This window comes from Mus caroli, unplaced genomic scaffold (assembly GCF_978045245.1).
Source record: "Mus caroli unplaced genomic scaffold, Mus_caroli_1 scaffold_9, whole genome shotgun sequence".
NCBI lineage: Eukaryota > Metazoa > Chordata > Mammalia > Rodentia > Muridae > Mus > Mus caroli.
Window position 1 is genome coordinate 107,382,343 of NW_028227264.1, and position 18,375 is coordinate 107,400,717.

General features: G+C 39.0%; 1 protein-coding gene across 2 annotated transcripts in view; it reads right to left on the reverse strand.

Annotated features, from left to right (window-relative positions):
- The window catches only part of Otogl (otogelin like), a 142,413-nt gene that overhangs the window by 39,516 nt on the left and 84,522 nt on the right, over positions 1-18,375 (reverse strand). For both annotated transcript variants that reach the window (XM_021174947.3, XM_085843441.1), the window contains exons 28-34: positions 16,640-16,759; positions 15,404-15,520; positions 12,261-12,417; positions 11,304-11,330; positions 7,077-7,244; positions 5,078-5,356; positions 1,757-1,874 (exon numbers count right to left, since the gene is read on the reverse strand). In XM_021174947.3, coding sequence (XP_021030606.2) covers positions 1,757-1,874; positions 5,078-5,356; positions 7,077-7,244; positions 11,304-11,330; positions 12,261-12,417; positions 15,404-15,520; positions 16,640-16,759 — 986 coding nt within the window. The remainder of the gene's footprint in view (positions 1-1,756; positions 1,875-5,077; positions 5,357-7,076; positions 7,245-11,303; positions 11,331-12,260; positions 12,418-15,403; positions 15,521-16,639; positions 16,760-18,375) is intronic.

Sequence of the window (18,375 nt, forward strand, 5' to 3'; positions counted from 1 at the left end):
TATGAGGGATTCTTAGTCTTCAGCTTAATATCCTAGGAAGTAAACAGCTTTTCCTTATCCCATCAAAGGTCAATACAGCGTTCCATGAAGTTAAGTGATTTGAACTTTCTGATAATTGTCCAGTGTTCACCTCTGTGAACTGAAGCTCCCAGAGAAAGCCACCCACCCATGTGTTAAAAGTTCCACAAGGCTGGGAAATGGTGGGTTAGAACTGCCAGACAGAGGGGGCCTGGAAGGTTGCAGATCTGGAGCTGAGATTTCTTAGGCTGTCTTTGGTCTCCGTTAACACCCAACATTGTTCCCCACTGCTCATCTGACCTAACAATCTTACAAATCAAATAACATCTTTGGGGAGATTGCTAGTATAACAGAACATACTAGCTCTCACTGACCCAAAAACTCAGATGCATCCAAAGCCCATAGCAAATATTTCCCACTTTGCTGTCATCTGCCGACCTCAAATTCCCACTAGTATATTTGAAAAAGACCTTCATTTATATCTTTCTTTCATTCTTTAGTATAAGAACATCTTGGAAACCCTTTCCACCTTGGAACATGGTATTTGGGGAAACTGGAATCCATGCTCTGAAGGCTTGGATGCTCATACTTGAATGGAGAATAAAGTATCTCTCGCCACTTTGGGGTAAGAACTACACTTGCAAGGAATACTCTGAAAGAGTTCATCCGGCTCCAATCCCTCAAGGCTGGGGCCACCCTGGAGTGCCCAGGTCCTCTCCCCTGCCATTCATTCTAACTCTATCAGCACACAAGTTTGAAACATCCCCAGAATCTGATCACATGGCCTCCGAAGATTCCCAGATCAGCCAAATCCCTTCTGAGCTCCACAACTGGCAAATTCCGCCCTGTTCCACCACCAACAGTTAAACATCCATGGAGACCCTCATAGATTTTGCTATTTCTTTGCATAAAGTATGTCAATGTTATCTGTCTCACAGTAAATGGGCAAGTCCTTACAACAGACTTGTCAGCCACATGGTTCTCTGGTCTCAGCTCCCAACTTCTTTCATGTCTATTCACTTTCATCTTATTTAAACAACGTTGTTTGTTGAGCTTCAAATATACCAAATATGTTCCTACCACAGGACCTTTGCATATTTCTATTTCTCAGATCAAAAGTTTCTTCTTCAAAGATCCACAAGGCCAGTTGCCTGGTTTCCTTCAGATACCTGAGAAAATCACAACTTCCAGGTATCCTCTTACCCTACTAGTAGACTGACTCTCTCTCTCTCTCTCTCTCTCTGTCTCTCTCTGTCTCTCTCTGTCTCTCTCTGTCTCTCTCTCCCTCCCTCCCTCCCTCCCTTTCTCTCTCTCCCTTCCTCCCTCCCTTTCTCTCTCTCTCTTTCTCTCTCTCTCTCCATCCTCCATTTCTTCCTCCTTCTCATCCTCCCCTTCCTCCTACCATTATTTTCTCTATAACACACAGAACTATCTAACTACACAACATATTTTATAGGTACACTTGTAGTTATTTTCTGCTTCAGCCCATGTGTAGGCGACATGAGGTTGGGCATTTGTCGATTCTTTTCATAACATGATTCAGCTGCAAGCAGAACTACTCACATACTATATAGATCTCCAATACCTATTTGAGGTCAAAATTCAATCAACCCATAGGTTAGCATGTGGAACAAACAGATTTTGGATTTGTTTTTCTACTTTTCAACCAATACAAAATCACCCGGGGACAGAATTTGTTGCTACTGGACTATGTGACCTTATGGCTGCTGTTACTTACGGTGGAAGGAATGTACAGGCTAAGGCCTCTGGATCACTGCATGTTTTAAAACACGGAGTAGCACAGGGTTCGTATCTCCACTCACACATCCTCCTGTAAGGGACCACTGCCTGGATTTCTGAGACGACAAGATGAAATTGGGGTTATGCACTATGCACATTGAGGCACATATTTTGAAAATTAATAACTTTCAATATGAACTCCTGTGATATTTGGCTCCTCTTTCACTGTAGTATTTTATAACCAGTAAGGCTGCCGGGTAAAAGTGTAACAATTCCGTGGGGACCAGAAGACCTGCTGCTCATGGTGAATGATTAAATGCATAGCTACCCACCAAAGATTTTAATGCTTTCCTGTCTCTTACGTTTAGTGACACTCTGGCTGGTTTTCCCATCACAGGAGTTGAGAACTTTCCTTTTTAACAACATTATTTTATTCTGCTTTATCCTTGCACAACTGTGCTGAAGATGCATTAGCGGTAATCTAAAATGAAATGTGTCTTCATAATAATATCCAAGCATCTTGCCAGCCCCCAATCGATAAGGAAAATGGAATAGTAACACATCTCAAGAGAAAAATTCTTAAAATGAAAAATATTTCATCCTTTTCCTTCCCACAAAACCTAGCACATTGTCTTGGACATGGAGACATGGTAAGTATTGCTTGAATGCAAAAGTATAAATCAGAGTGATTGAAAGCTAAATGTCTGTAATTCTAGAAGATCCTTTGCTTAAAGACTTTTCTCCTACAAATGCTGGCAATATATTTTCTTTCCCACATCATGGAGAAGTCTTTCTGGAACAGCTCTGATTTATCCGACCATAACTGTTGTGGATAGCCCTGGGGCTAATTATATTTGATTTAATTCGGTTCTCCTGAGAGAGGCTTCAAACAAAGAATGAGTCAGCACTCAGGTGATTTCCAGTAAACCTGCTTGCCACCTTAATTTGCAAAATAAAGGAGAGCTGATGATTGGGCAGATAAAAGGGAAGGTGGGAAAGAGACGAAGGAGAAAATGGAAGAGGGAGAGGACACAGAGGAGGAGGAAGAAGGAAAGCAGAACCGAAGCACATGACCTGGAGAAACCACAAGTTCTAAGGGGTCTCATAGATGGGGAAGATGGTAGTGTAGTGGTAGATCTGCCCAATCAGGGCACACAGCATGTATTCATATTAACTGAGTTATGTTTTCATTGCCGGGCCATATTTGGAATGGAGAGATTTACCACAAGACATAACAGCTCATTTAAACCTCTATCTTGAATCTTCTCCCATGAAGACTTTAATTCTAAAGTGTGACAAGGAAATGGGCTGTTTCAGAAAGATTGCTTGTGTATGCAGAGCTCGGCTGGAGTCCCTGCTTCATGGATCCTAAAAGAAGACTGGCTTTAAGACCAGAAGAGACCACTCGAGTCTCCCAGTGGATGAAACCTCTAGTGCTCAGTATCTCATTTGATGCCACTGACCATCCTTCACAGTACCATGAGTGGGATTGCTAGATCTGACTCTAGTAGAGCAGACATCTAGATTAAAGGGGAAATGGAAGCGTATTAAGATCAACTAGCAAGATTTTGCTGAAAGGACCCAGATATAGCTGTCTCTTGTGAGACAATGCCGGGGCCTAGCAAACACAGAAGTGGATGCTCACAGTCCGCTATTGGATGGATCACAGGGCTCCCAATGGAGGAGCTAGAGAAAGTACCCAAGGAGCTAAAGGGAACTGCAACCCCATAGGTGGATCATTATTATGAACTAACCAGTGCCCCAGAGCTCTTGTCTCTAGCTGCATTTGTATCGAAAGATGGCCTAGTCGGCCATCACTGGAAAGAGAGGCCCATTGGACTTGCCAACTTTATATGCCCCAGTACAGGGGAATGCCAGGGCCAAGGGGTGGGGGTGGGTGGGTGGGGGACTGGGGGGGGGTGTATTGGGGACTTTTTGGATAGCATTGGAAATGTAATTGAGGAAAATACCTAATTAAAAAAAAAGATCAACTTTATATAAAATCAATTAAAATAATCACAGCACTCTACAGAATGTTATACAAGCATGTCACTATGTTTCCCCGTGCCCCTTCTCCCTTCAGGAACCTAGAGGAAGAAGAAATGTTCCCAGATGGCCTTGGCTATGTCCAACTTTTAGAGCCCCACTTGGGCTTCTTACACTGCAGAATGCCATAGGAATGTGCTATGCAAATACGAAGGAAATCTGTTGAGAATAACCTGGGCCTCACTCCCTAAGCCAGGGTATCCTGAGAAGTCTGAGCTTAGAGACGTCAGTGGGACCTAGAGTGCGTTCTCTCTGCTGAAGGGCATCTGGTGTATGTAAAGATAAGACACTACCTACTCTGACCCGATATCCTGAGCAGGGGACCTGGGGGTAAGCTCACTATAAGTCCTAAGCATCTGTGGATTCCCAACACCTATAGGAAAATGTTAAAAGCTCCTTGTCCTGACCCCTTCTGTCTCATTGGACAACACAGAGCAGAAACCATCGGGACTCCCGGAGCCCTGCTTTGAGCCCCTTGCTAGGACTATCAACACTATCAGTTGCATTTATACAAAACGTCTGCCAGCCTTAAAACCTTTGAACCCAGGGATTTATGCTATAGAATACTTCTAAAGCGCGATTTGGGTTTTCTGAAATCCACCCATTCAAGAGCTTTTCAGAAGCCCATGCACAGTAGAGAAGGCAAGTGATTAGCAGTATTGATCTTCCTCAGGGGATCAATGAAAACAGAGAAGTGTTTGGGAGACTTCAGAGAGAAACCAAGCTGCTTCGTTTTGAAAACAGAGCAGGACCTCAGCCGTACAAAAAGAGGATTGCTTCCTGCTGTGTAGCTCTCCTCAGTGTAGACCACAAAGGCTCTTCCTTAGAAATCAGATCGAGCGGCTCTTAAACTAAAGAAACTTCCCAGAGGCCAATCAATCTAGTCACTCTCGAATTCAGAAGACAGAAATGAACATGTTTTCTTTGGGTCTAAGAGCCAGATACATTTAAAGTTCTTCGTATGAAAAAAAAAAGTAGATACAAATACTAGACAATTTGAGTAACTGGATTCTGATGCAAAAACCCAATAAGTACTATTAGTAATATATGGAGAAATAATTATAAAGTATTAGTTATTCTAAGTCATTTATAGACATGCATTTAACATAGTAGATAAAATCAGCGTTATTCCTTCTGTTTAGCTGATAAGTAGTCTGAAGAGAAAAAAGGTTAGGGTCACATGACTCAGATACCTAATATTAGCATTCACATGGCCTGCACATAGAGTCAGATACCTAATGTTAGCATCTGACATAATCTTCAGGAAGCACACCTTCTATGCTAAAGCTACTTGACTGCTTGAATTCTTCCGAATCATCGTATTTTGACGCTTTGACACTGGAACCCATAAAAACGATGAAGTAGCCTTTCCTGCTGTATAATTCGAATGCACTGTAACCAGGAATCCAGAGGCCTTGGTGGTGGAAAAACGTTGCTCTCTGATGAAATTCTGAGTTTGCCCGCCACAGCTTCAAGCTAAGAGTGTCATTGTCGTGGACATAGAGAAAGTAGTTGGGCCTTTCAGCAGATTCCAAGGAAACAAGAGCCAATGCTGTAAAACAGAAGGTCTTAATGACTCAGGGCCTCAGAGGAAGGCAAAACACAGGCAAGGGCCTTATAATATGCAGTCATAGGGGTGAAAAGAGTCAAAAATCTTGCCATGCAAAATTAATGCCAACCTCGGGCATGTTGATCATGAATTTAACGATTTTAAAGAAAAAAAAAAAAACCACTTTAAATGCAGTGGACAACAACGAACCCTGGACAAACCAAACTTTGGCAAGTTCTGATTTTTAATTTACCTATTGCACCTTTGGGAAAGGGAAAAAATACATATATATATATATATATATATATATATATATATATATATATTTATGGGCTGTTATGCTTTCATATATGAAACCTATAAACTACCAAACTATGTGACAGAAAAAGAACGGGAAAACAGGAAAACAACTGTTCTTTACATCAGTGTTATCTTTAGGAAAAAAATGACTCTCTTTGCTACATTGAGAAAATGTTATATACTCAGTAGTACTGTATATTTCTCAAAAGATGACAAAAATGGCTAATGAGTAACCAGACTTTACAAAGCATTGGATATGTGTGATTGTAATTTGTTAATTTGCTTTGAAATTGTGACTTATAGTTCTAAGACTCATGTTATAAACCACTCCATTAAAATATTGCACTCACTCTTGGAAAAGACAGTATTTGCATCTTTTAAGAACAATGGTTACTATAAATCATAAAATCAAGAAATCTATCAAATGCAATGTTCCTAAGGATGTTTATTTTGTCCTTAAAACTGGCAAATATCACCGGGCAGGGGTGGCACACGCCTTTAATCCCAGCACTCCGGAGGCAGAGGCAGGCAGATTTCTGAGTTTGAGGCCAGCTTGGGCTACAGAGTGTGTTCCAGGACAGCCAGGGTTACACAGAGAAACCCTGTCTCAAACAACCAAAACCAAACCAAACCAAACCAGAACAGAACTTGCAAATATCATGACTGAGAAGCCAAAGATGCAAATAAAATCAAATAATTTTTCATGCAAAGAAAATCAGTTGCAACTAATATAAATTAAAACTTCAGATTTCCAGAACTTAAAGAGTTCATTTTCCAGGACAAATATATATATATATAATATATATTATCATGTCCACTTATTTCTCGTGCTTGTAGAAGAAGCTGTGTCTCACAGGCCAGAAGGGGGCACACCCACCAGTAAGAACAGGTGCCAGGCAGATAGAAGCCTGGGATATAATTTGCTGATATAAGCCAGTTAATGAAGGCAGGTTTAAGGAACTAAGGACAGTGAGGCCAGGACAAAGGAGATACACTAAGGACAACACTGTCATGATCGTCTACACTCTGACATGTATGAACCATACCCATCTGACACCAAATCAAATCCTTCATATTCACTTTAACTGCCTTATTAAAATCCTTTCAATGTTAACAATGAAGTCTTTTAAATATTTTCAAATTAAGTTCTGTGGTTAGTACCATAAACATTTAATCAGTGAGTTGCTTAATACCAAAGAGACGCCATCAAACATCTGCAGTTCTAACATAACAATGCCAATAGATAAGCGAATTATTTTATATGTAAAATAGCCATTTTGTACGCCGAGAGAATTTGTTTTATATTCCTTGGGGGAACTTAGAAAATGTCGTAGCATTATGAAATCTCCAATTAATACTTGGGTAACAGTTAATGAAAAACTCTAAGTTGAAAAACTAAATTTGCATTTTCAATTATACTTACAGGATGTCTTCTCTTTGAAAAGGCCCGGAGTGATCATAAAAATAAAAAATAAATTACCACGATTGTTGCTTCTGGGCAAAGAGAAAACGCTTCTACTGGTCATATTGGCACCAAGAACAAGGCCACTTTGCCCATAATTTGCCAGCATATAAGGTCCTTCCCCAAGCCCTGGTGAAAGAACAAGTAAAATAATTATAAATTAACATAGCATTTTAAGGTTTATTTATTTATTATTTATTTATTTTAAACTCCAGATTTTATTCCCTTCCTGGTCCACCCTCTGACTGTTCCACATCCCATACCTCCTCCCCAGCGCCCTGTCTCCACAAGGATGTCCCCACCCCCAACCCCCACCCCACCAGATCTCTAAACTCCCTGGGACCTCCCCAGCCTCTTGGGGATTAGGTGCATCTTCTCTGACTAAACCCAGACCAGACATTATATGTGTTGGGGGCCTCATATCAGCTGGTGTATGCTTCCTGGTTGATGTTCAGTATCTGAGAAATCTCAGGGATCCAGGTTAATTGAGACTGCTGGTCCTCCTACAGGGAAGACCTAAACCGAGACCTGAAACTCCTTCAGAGAAATTTTTCTGCAAACCTCATCTCATAATCATAAGTATATAAATGATAACTGTGTTAATACTTTTAATTACAACTTTAAGAAAATGAGATTAATATAACATCAACCCAATTTTTGTGCTACTAGCATCCTTAATATAAATGAGTACAATAAAACCTTTTTTTTTTCTGGCTTTAGTGGTACATATCTTTAATAATCCTAGCACTGGGGAAGCAGTAGCCAAAAGATTATAATAAGTTAAATACAAAGCAAGGCTTCCAGGCTATGTAAGGCTGATTATATATGAGATGTATCACAACATCTGGGACTTGGGTGCAACAAGATAGCCATGAGTTCTAAACCACCTTGAGCTACATAGTATCAGTCCAGACAGACTAAATATCAAGACCTTGTCTCAAGAAAATACTCAAGGATGTGTCATTGAAATTTTTAGCTTGTTTTTCCTTTGTGTGGGTGAGGCAAAATGAGGGAATGGGAAGCCAGAGAGTTAATTTGGAGACTTCAAGATAGGTTGGAGTCCATCTATGGCAGGGGCCTGGCAACAACCCAAATGGACCAAGAACAATGCAAGAAGTCACCTAAAGTCCAAGAGCCACACCAGAAGTCACCTCAAGTCTAACTTCAGCAGTTATTTCAACCCCAACACTGGCAGTTACCTCAACTCCAACACCAGCATTTACCTCAAGTTCAACTTCCTCAGTCACTTCAAATCCAACACCTGCAGTCTCACCTCAACTCCAACCCCAGCAGTCACCTCAACTTAAATGTCAGCAGTCACCGCAAGTCCAACAGCAGCAAAACTTTTATCTAATAAAGTCACTCTGAACTTCATTACATAACAATGTTGATCGGGATCCTAAAGTCTTCCTCCTGCACACACTGTAGCAATGATGTCACTCCCTTTACATTCTAAGAAATGACACACAGCAACCATGAGGATCTTAGCTCACAGTGTCAGTGCTAAGGGTTATTTGTGGCGATCCCAGTCACAACCTTTATAATTCTTGATTTTGTCTTCTGACAATTATTCATTTCTGTATTTTCTTTAAATCGCGGAACTATCTCTACAACACAGTTTCTGACATATAGGAGATAAGCATGGGAGACAGAGTTCAGCTGTAAATGTTTGGAGAAGTCAAGATAGTTTATAATCGCTATGGGGTTATTTAGAGTAAACAAATTGTGAAAAGTCACTTAAAACAATGTTGTGGTTGGTTTTGTAAATCATTTCTATCACCAACCTCAACAATTCTATAATCTTCAGTCACCTATTTCTACTGCAATACTCTTTCTCCTGGACACAATGACACTTTTCCCTATTACTTGAATCATGGAAAGTCAATTCCCTGCCTACCTCTCCAAAGCTAACAGTGCCTCCTCCCTGGGTTCACCTTCTGACACTGTACAGATGCCATCAGAAGTGGAACTAAAGAAAGTGGTTTGAGAATTCTGTAACACAATGGAAAACAGACCACCGCAACTGCAGCTGACTTAACAGAAGCAATGTTTGCCAAGCAGCAAGTGGTTGTGACTCAAGTGCCCTGACTCCAGTGATCTGCAGACAACAGGCCAGAAAGCCCAGAGGAGGACCTGAAGTCAAGCTGTGGGAGAGTACAGGTTTAAATGAGGAAGTCTCCATGTCACCTCCTTATGCACAGAAGTGTTAACCACGCCTTGCCTGGCAGCACAGACTACAGGCTCAGCGCCTCTGAAGTCCAGGGTGCTTAGAAGTCTCAGTTGATCACACTTTTGCTAAGTGCCTTCGGCAAAGTTATTTAATGTCTTCATGTCTCAATTTCCTCTGAAATAGAATGTTGGCTGGAGCTACTCTTATTATTACTGTTGCTATTATTAGTCAATCAATTACATTTTTAATTATGGAGCCCAGAAGATTGATATACTCAATCCCATGTCTCTGTTTCTGCCCCTCATCCCAGCTCCCTTCCCTGTCTCTGGCTTATTTTGTGTGTCTTTCTCTCCCTGTTTCTCTCTGTCATCTGCTACCTAGCTTTCTCTTCCCTTTTTCCTACTCGTGTGTGTGTGTGTGTGTGTGTGTGTGTGTACATTTCAGCTTCTCTGATAAAAATGTTACAAATTATACATTTGGTTAGACTTTCTTTTACCATAAGTATTTTGCTAATGTTGACATTTAATCAACCTTCGATTTCTATAAATGTAACTGAACAAGCACAAGTGGCCTCCCTTTTATTTCTTAATCACCTCCATGTCTTTGAAGTTACCGAGGTTTCTTTATATAATCTCAGCCGTTAGCTACCTCCGTAACTTAGACGGGTTGCTGGCCCTGGGTTCCTACAACCATTACTCTACCTCTGCATCCTCTATCACAGTCAGGAGTTCCCCAGGCACTGGGGAACTAGGATCCCCAGGCTCACTTGTCTGAACTAGGTTTCAGTCACTGTGTCTTTCTCATTGTCTCATTTGAGAAAATGCAAGCCTTGCATCTGCTGCCTTCTGACTTTTTTACTGTGGTCCTCATTCCCCTCTTTCTACATCTGTGTAAAACGCCCACTCCGATGCTTCACTACAAGCCCATATATTTGCCAAAATGAAAGGCTTGGGTTGCCGTTGTGTTAAGTTTCCAGTTTGATAATATGTATTTTACAACAAGAGTAAAGTGCATTTCTCATGTTATCATCTTCATTTTGTTTTCTACAATATAATAAAGTTTTTCTGTAGCCACACTGACGTTTAATGATCACCAGGATCTATTCTATCAAAGTGAAACTTTCTATTCTTTGATCAGCATCTGTCCCCTCCTTGCGAATCCTCTTCTGTCACCTCTACTAAGCATCAGGTTTTCTTCACTCCTGTGAGTCTGTTTCAAACGACACATGTGACGGACGCAAACAGAATTTCATCTGCCTGGATTACTTTATTCAGCTTAACGTCTTTTAACTTCAATCACATGGTCATAAGTAATAAAAGTCGTATTTTCACTTTTGGCTAACTACTGAGTAGCTAGAAGAAAGGATTTTAAGTGTTCTCACCACAGACAGTAAACGCTGAGATGACAGACTCGCCGATTAGTCTGATCTTATCAGTCCATTGTGCATTCGCATATAAGAACACCACCTTTGCCACAGATAGAAAAACTTATCCATTTAAAATTGTGGAAAGTTTAAAACCTTTGAACAAGGTTCACAGGTATATGTAAGAATGTTTACTTATCACCAGAATTTAGTCTATCAGAGTAAATCTTTCTATTCTTTGATCAATATCTGTCCTTTTCTTATTAATCTTCCTCCCCAACTTCTGTGAGGCATCACACTTTTCTCTGTTTCCATGCCTCTGTTTTAAATATGCTGTGCCTTTGCTATACTTTAAAATTTTTTAAATTATATTTAAAAGTTAATTTAACTGCTCATTTACTTGCATCATTGCAAAAGTATTATTGGAAGACCCTTTAAGAACAAATAACCTGAATTACACACTTATTTTTAGAAAATAAATTTTAACACCAGTCCTCAGAAAATTAGATCAATTGTAGAAGAAAAAGCTTTTCTAAATTTGTCATTCAATTCCTGAACTATTTGTGTTTTATTCACGGTATAAATTGTTCAAAGAGTTTTACCTGAAAAATATATGATATAATACTGCAGCAATAGTCATTAAAGCATCACATACCTTGATTATAATATTCACAGTCAAGGGCTAAAAAAAAGGAAAGTAGATATTAACTTGCATATAAATTAAATATTACTTATATTAGTATTACAACACAGGGACATTCATTTATTAACTACATAAAATAATGGAGGATGATATCATTACTTAGAAATTTCCTACAAGCAAAGGCCATTTTGTGTGTGTGTGTATGTGTGTGAGAGAGAGAGAATGCACACATACATGTATATGGGTGTGAGAGAGAGAGAGAGAGAGAGCACATATATGCATATGAGTGTGTGCATGTGTGTGTGTGTGTGTATGCGTGTGTTATAGCTGATGTTTTTAAAACAGCCCCACTTATACCCTAGGCCAGCTTTAAACTCACTGTTATCTTCCTGTCTCAGCTGCTCTGGTACCAAGATATAAGTGTACCCAACGAGGTCTTGCTCAAAGGGTACTTTTTTTGAGATGATATGTTTCAATGAAATAAGTTTCATGACATTATTTTAAAGGAAGACAGATGCTTGGCAAATTAGAAGCCAAGCACAGAAACTGTCCAAATTGTAATCTGTTCTTCAGATGACTAACCACCCACATAAGTAAATAAAATGATTAAGGAGTCAAATCTGAAAGGAAATCAAGATGAGCTTTGAAAAGAACCTCCTTATTATCTATCAGAAGGATGAAACCTCACAGGCATAAGAAGATTGGAATCATAAACAATTTCTGTGAGGATGGTACATAATTTATATTTCAGAAGTTGCAGGAACAGCAGTCAAACACAACAGAAAACTTAAAACGTTCTTTTCACTTTGACATATGATAATTTGTGATTGTCAAAAGACTGAAATCTAGATAACTAAAACTAATTATAGTTCCCCCGAGTTTCATGGCATTACTCCCCAATAAAATAGCAATTAATTTGGATCTTCTTAAAAGCTCTCCCCTTAATGATGTCCTATGCAAGGTACCAACCACAGACAGTGGGTGACCTCCAGTGAACAGGCACCCCTTCCTGGCAGCATTTGTAAGCATATGCGGCCACACTGGTACATAGGCATTCACAGTCCCCACCCAGGTTACAGTTACACGTGTCTTCATGGCAGTTTTTGGCAAAAGAGGTAACGTCAATCTGCAAATAAAAAGAAAGGCATTACGATTCCAATAAGCACCGAGTGCGAACTTCTCTGAGAGAAGAGAAGCTGCACACATTTCTCACAAAGGCTGTCATCAGCATAATACCGCCACCTACATAGTCCTTATTGTCTCGACCTACCTTGTTGCCAAAGAAAATGGAAAATGCCACCTCCAAGAACTAACAAAACAACAATAGCAGATTGCTTTTGGCATCTGCACTAGAGCAGATTTTGGAAGCGCATTGCTGCCTTGAATTATTGTTGGCATAACCCCCGTGCAGTAAAGGAGCTCACTGTATTCCTAAACGCTCGATGCTTTTCTTTTCTTTCTTAGTCTCCCAAATAGCAATACGCTGTTGGTGTGTGAGTGGCTACGGGTGGCTTCCTTGAATTGTCTGATTTCCACCTAATCACTTGCTTTGCATTGCCCTTGTTAAATTACTGATGAAATTAGATAGAGTGTCTACAATGTGTCACTAAAGAAGAAGTTTTGTGTCAGTAAAAGGTGTTTTAGGTTGTGTGCCATTGCATGGGTTAATTTCTCAAGCAGCAGCAGCAGGGAGAGGATCCTTAAAACTCTGTAGTTCTGGTCCAGAATGAACACCATATTCTCTATCAAGGAACTGCTTCCCTAAGAAGCATTAAAATCTCAAAAGAGGGCCCCTTCAATAACCTGGATTCTAGCCTATCCATGCTCTCTTAATGTAGCAAGCAGTCTTGGACTCCCTTAAAATTACTAAAAGTTCTTGGTATTATGACAGAGCTATCACATCAATGCTTACAGGTATTTAAAATAAAATGTATAAACCTGTTACTTGTTAACATAAATTACATATTGAGTGAGCAAAGTTAAGTTAGCCGGGAGAATGCAGTGCTTCACCGTTTTGCAGATGTCTTTAACCTCTTCCTGCAGTCCATCCAACTGCTTTGCCATCTACGGTTGCACTATGTTCACTGTGGCTTGGTTTTGCTTAAAATGAAGAATGCCCTCCATGTACGTAGAATTAGAAAGTCAATAGTGCTTAATATCTTTAAGGGGGAATAACAGTGATGATATTCTTTTATGCTATATCCAAAAACTGTAGCTTTCTTCTTTTATTATTTTTAAAAGTAGGCTATATGGCATTAAGTAACATTGTATCAGTTTTGAATACTGTTTTAATAGTCTCCTTTTCCCCATTTTCTTCACTGCCCCATCCCCACTTTCTCTGATCACCCCCTCACAACCCCTAGGGCACAAACTCTTTGGTTCTTTTATGTCCCAGGTGTCCTTTTTCTCAGTCTCTAGCCTGTCTCACCACCTATTAATTACCTTCTTGCTTTCTTCTCTATATTTTAGGCATAATCCTTTTACATCTGTTTATATGTAAATATGTATACATTATAGGCTAGGCTCTGTAGATGTGTTCTTATTGTTATTTGTTTGTTTTCCTTTCTGGGTCTGTGTTTAATACAATACATCTACTTTCATCTTTCTTCATAGCTGCATAAAACTCAATGTGTCTATGTACCACACTTTCATTATACACGTACTTGCTTGGTGAGTACAGCATGAATAATCATGGATGTGAAAGTAACTCTATGATGAGATATAGATGCTTCATAACAGCCAGAGGTGGTGTGGTTGGGTTACCTGGCAGTTCTCATTTTAATTTTTAACAACCACCACATTGATATACATAAAGGCAATGTTTAATTTGATGTCTGCAACCACACCAAATGGCTCTGTTCTTCACCAGCCTAAACTCTTTAGGTTGAATTTGCCTTCGAAATAATCCTTTGCTCCTATGTGATTCCATAGCATTACTCTTGATTATTTGAAAAACTGTGTGGTGTGCACAGCTCTTCTGTTACTGCATTTAATTAAATGCAAAAGCAACAGGCCACACTCATATCATCAACTGTATCTTCAGAAAGCTATCACAAAACTCCTAAGTCCACAGTTATGAGCCAAGTTTTGCAAAATTGGATTTTTCACTTCAAAAAGTTTAAATAATTTTAAGGACAATGAGTGCCATTGGGTATTTTCCATCAGATGAAGCCACAGAGTTAGTTTCCTCTTCTCAAGAAAATATCTGCCAAACAGTCTTGTCTCGATGACTATGTTTAGTGTTTTAGAAAAATAAATAGCAGACCTGTCATACAACTCAAAAACTGTTGACATGTGCCTCCTTTGACAAAACAGGGGGCATGCAACATGGGGTGTTTCTTGGCCTCAAGGGTGCTTGTGAGACTCCTAACAGTGAGAATCGGATGCCTCTGATGCTTTTGGTGGCTCTCAAGACTCTTTCCCCCTCCTGGGTTGCCTTGTCCCACCTGGATATGAGGGTGTGTACCTAGTCTTATTGCATCTTGTTACACCACACTCTGTTAATATCACTGGGAGAGCTGCTCTCTTATGAAGGGAAACAACAGGTAGAATGGATTTGGAAGGCAGGGGTTTTTCAGAGAGCTGGGAGAAGTGGAGGGAGAAGAGGCTGTGGCCAGGATGTATTATATGAGAGAAGAAAAAACTGTATTAAGTTACTTTCACAACTTCTACCAGGACACAAAATCATGTGAGGAAAGAGGTTAGATACTTAAGTTTTGTTGTTAGAATAGCTCCTAGTACGGTTTTAAAAACACCAGGGATCCTGTGAAACGATACTTACATAGAACAGTCACTTGAAATGCTCCCTGATGACAGATAAACATCTAACCCCTTTATAATTTACAAATATTTACAAAATGTCGTGGGCATATTGTATTTCATCATCTAGAATGAACTACAATGATCATTGCAGATGTGCACTGTTAGATAAGATGGGATAAGGAAGAAAGGAAGACAACTAAATATGTTGCTCATACAGAAAAAAAAAAGGTCCCCTAACGATGATGGTAGGACACCTGAGAAACACAAATTGCTGAATGTATCCCACTCAGCCCAGTATACACAGCAGCAGGTCTTTATAGTTGAGAATTTAGTAAAAAGCACTCATTTACCACATTGCGACAAGGAGCAAAAACATCACTGTACAAAATGGAACATTCTCTCTTGGCATAGGGAAATTTGTTTTGGTGAGCCTCGCAGGGCTTCAGTGCCTCAATAAGATCTTCACACTGTTGAAAATCAAAGGGAGAAGACAAGATTTGAAAGGGACTTAACTCAAAGGTCAAAGGACCCGACCTGACTCTATCAATGACAGAAGCATCTAGAACAGTCTCATCCTTTTAGGCCTTTTCACCTAATGCCTGTTCTCAACCATATGGATTATGTATTGATAGCATAAATCACTTCTGAGATGCGAGTATTAAATAGAATGATATTACAGAGGAAAACTAATCATTTTGAATTTTTCACATCTATAACACTTTCACAAAAATTTCTATGAGCATGAGTGTCCCTCTTTAATGTTTCATTTTGTCCATTTTTGTCTGTACAGACCACCTTCTGAGGTATTGGATGTACAGACTGTCTACTGGGGTATTAGATGTACAGACCACTTAGTTGTATAGACCACCTTCAGAGGTATTGGATAGATGTACAGATTTCTATAATCTCCAGAGACTTAATTGCTATAAACTCTGAAATTTGACTTCTACTGCCTCTAACGTGCCTCTCCAAAACTTCCCTGAGAACACCCACCAACAATTTGTTCTTTACTACACAGAGAGGCAGTTTCTCAGTCTGAAGTCACTCTCTTAGCTTTCAGTCTGTCCAAGTGTCATCGACTGCATCTATAGACTGCTGGAGCATGTGAAGGGGCTGATCCTGCAGAATCAAAGCTGCAGGACCTCCGTGACACAGAGCAACAACAGATTATCCAAGAGGAGTTCCTATGAGGATCCAGAGGACCCAGTATTGATAGTGTAGCAGAAGCCAGAGGCATCAAATCAGACCAGTGACTTATTGCGATGAACATTTGCAAGTAAAGAGGTATGAACAAAAGGGTATACCGTGGGACACACTGTAATGCATAACAGCTCCCACAGAGAGATGTTTCTTTGATAGGTTTGGTTTTGTTTGTTTGGGGGGGGGGCGTGTTTCTTTTCTAGCTTATGGGAAGTTGCAAGGGTGAAGGATAAATGTGGAGAGACAGGAAGATGAGTGGGATTGGGATTCAGGATGTGAAACTCACAAAGAATCAATAAAAAGTTTAAAAGATAACCTAAGTAATTTTACTCCTCAGATTCTTTTGATAAATACATTTTTTTCTAAATCCCATCTATGTAACTCACCTGTCCTAAGGCCCAGCTGTCTCCAAACACCTGAGCATTTCGCACTTCAATGTTATTAGATGTTGTCATGTCATTGGAAGTACATTTGTCAAAGTTGCCACACAATCCTGCCAGCTTGTTCTAAAGTAATAAAATTGTAATGAAATATTTTATATTTATTCTAAGACTTAAAATACATTAAAACTTGAAAGATTTAAGAGATAGAAAGAGCTTCCATAGAAATAATTTAAAATAAACATTTTAAGAAAATGAGTCCATACCAATTCATTATGTTTATAATATTTAATAGCTTCAATATTTTACCAACCTCCAAGTATTAGCTGTCCACACTTACTGAAACATCTTAGTATTGATATCTCTAATAATGTAAGTAGAAAAATATACACTGAAGTACATTTATACATACACATATATATGATGTATATATCATATATATATATATATATAGTATTTTAAGCATAAATAATTTTGAATAAATAATGTTGAAGCAATAAAGCTAAATGGAGTCACTACAGGTCGTGAAAAGAGGAAAGCATTGGTCACAGGAACTACTTATACCAGCACCGACCAGTGGTTTTTCTCATAATACTATAAGTTTTTTTTTACAGGCAGGGTTCTCTAAAACTTTAAAATGGATGGTATTCCAATAAGTATGGAAATCATTCTTGAGACCTTGAATTGATGTTCCTTGAAATCTCTCTACAACAGAAACAGCTGGAATTCAGTCCTTTAAAGTAACATGTTTTCCAAAAAAACAGACAGTGCATGGGACCCATGTCTTAGAAACTATATATATATTAAGGTCAATTATGACTTCAGCCACAAGCAAATCAACTATCTATACCACAGTTTGCAATAATATCATAAAGAAAAAACATTCATTTATAAAATATAGATGAATTTTATATTTATTTTACCAGGTCAAAGATGGAAGGTCTCCAGAATTACCAAACAATTTCCCTTATATAATATTGGGGAAGGAAAACAGTGGACAATAGCAATGGAAGTATAATGGTATTTTTCCTGATCGTGGAGACAGAGGGAAGATTTCACAATAGGGAAGCAGCTGCAGGTATTGATAGACTTGTTTTGTAACAAACTACAGCATTATACATTTTTCCAAACGCATATAGTCATAAGGTAATTTTAAAATACCTTACTACTAGTTAGTTACTACTAGTCACTTACTACTACAATATTACTATATGTCAACTTATTTTTAAATTCTACAATGTGAAACATAATGGAGAAAACAGGTTATCATAACAAGTGAAACTCTTTTACCAAAAAAAGAAAAAAAAAAAGAAAAAAAATCGTATAACCAAACTCAAGGGACAAGAAAGGAGATGAACAAAGCAACAACAAATATTATGATGTTAGAGCAAAAAATAACTAAGTAAGATTGACTTATATTATACACATCAATAGAGTACTCCTTTACACTGCTAAGAGTTCTGCCATTTGTATGTTATACCACTTGTATGAGTATACTCCAGTTTCTGAAGTTTTTTTTTTTTTTTTTTTTGGTTTTTCAAGACAGGGTTTCTCTGTATAGCCCTGGCTGTCCTGGAACTCACTCTGTAGACCAGGTTGACCTCAAACTCAGAAATCCACCTGCCTCTCCTCCCGAGTGCTGGGAATAAAGGGGTGTGCCACCATGCCCGGCTCTCTGAAGTCTTTCACATAGAGTGTTATTAGTAATTTTGAAAACTTAACTTAGTTCAAACATAGCTCTC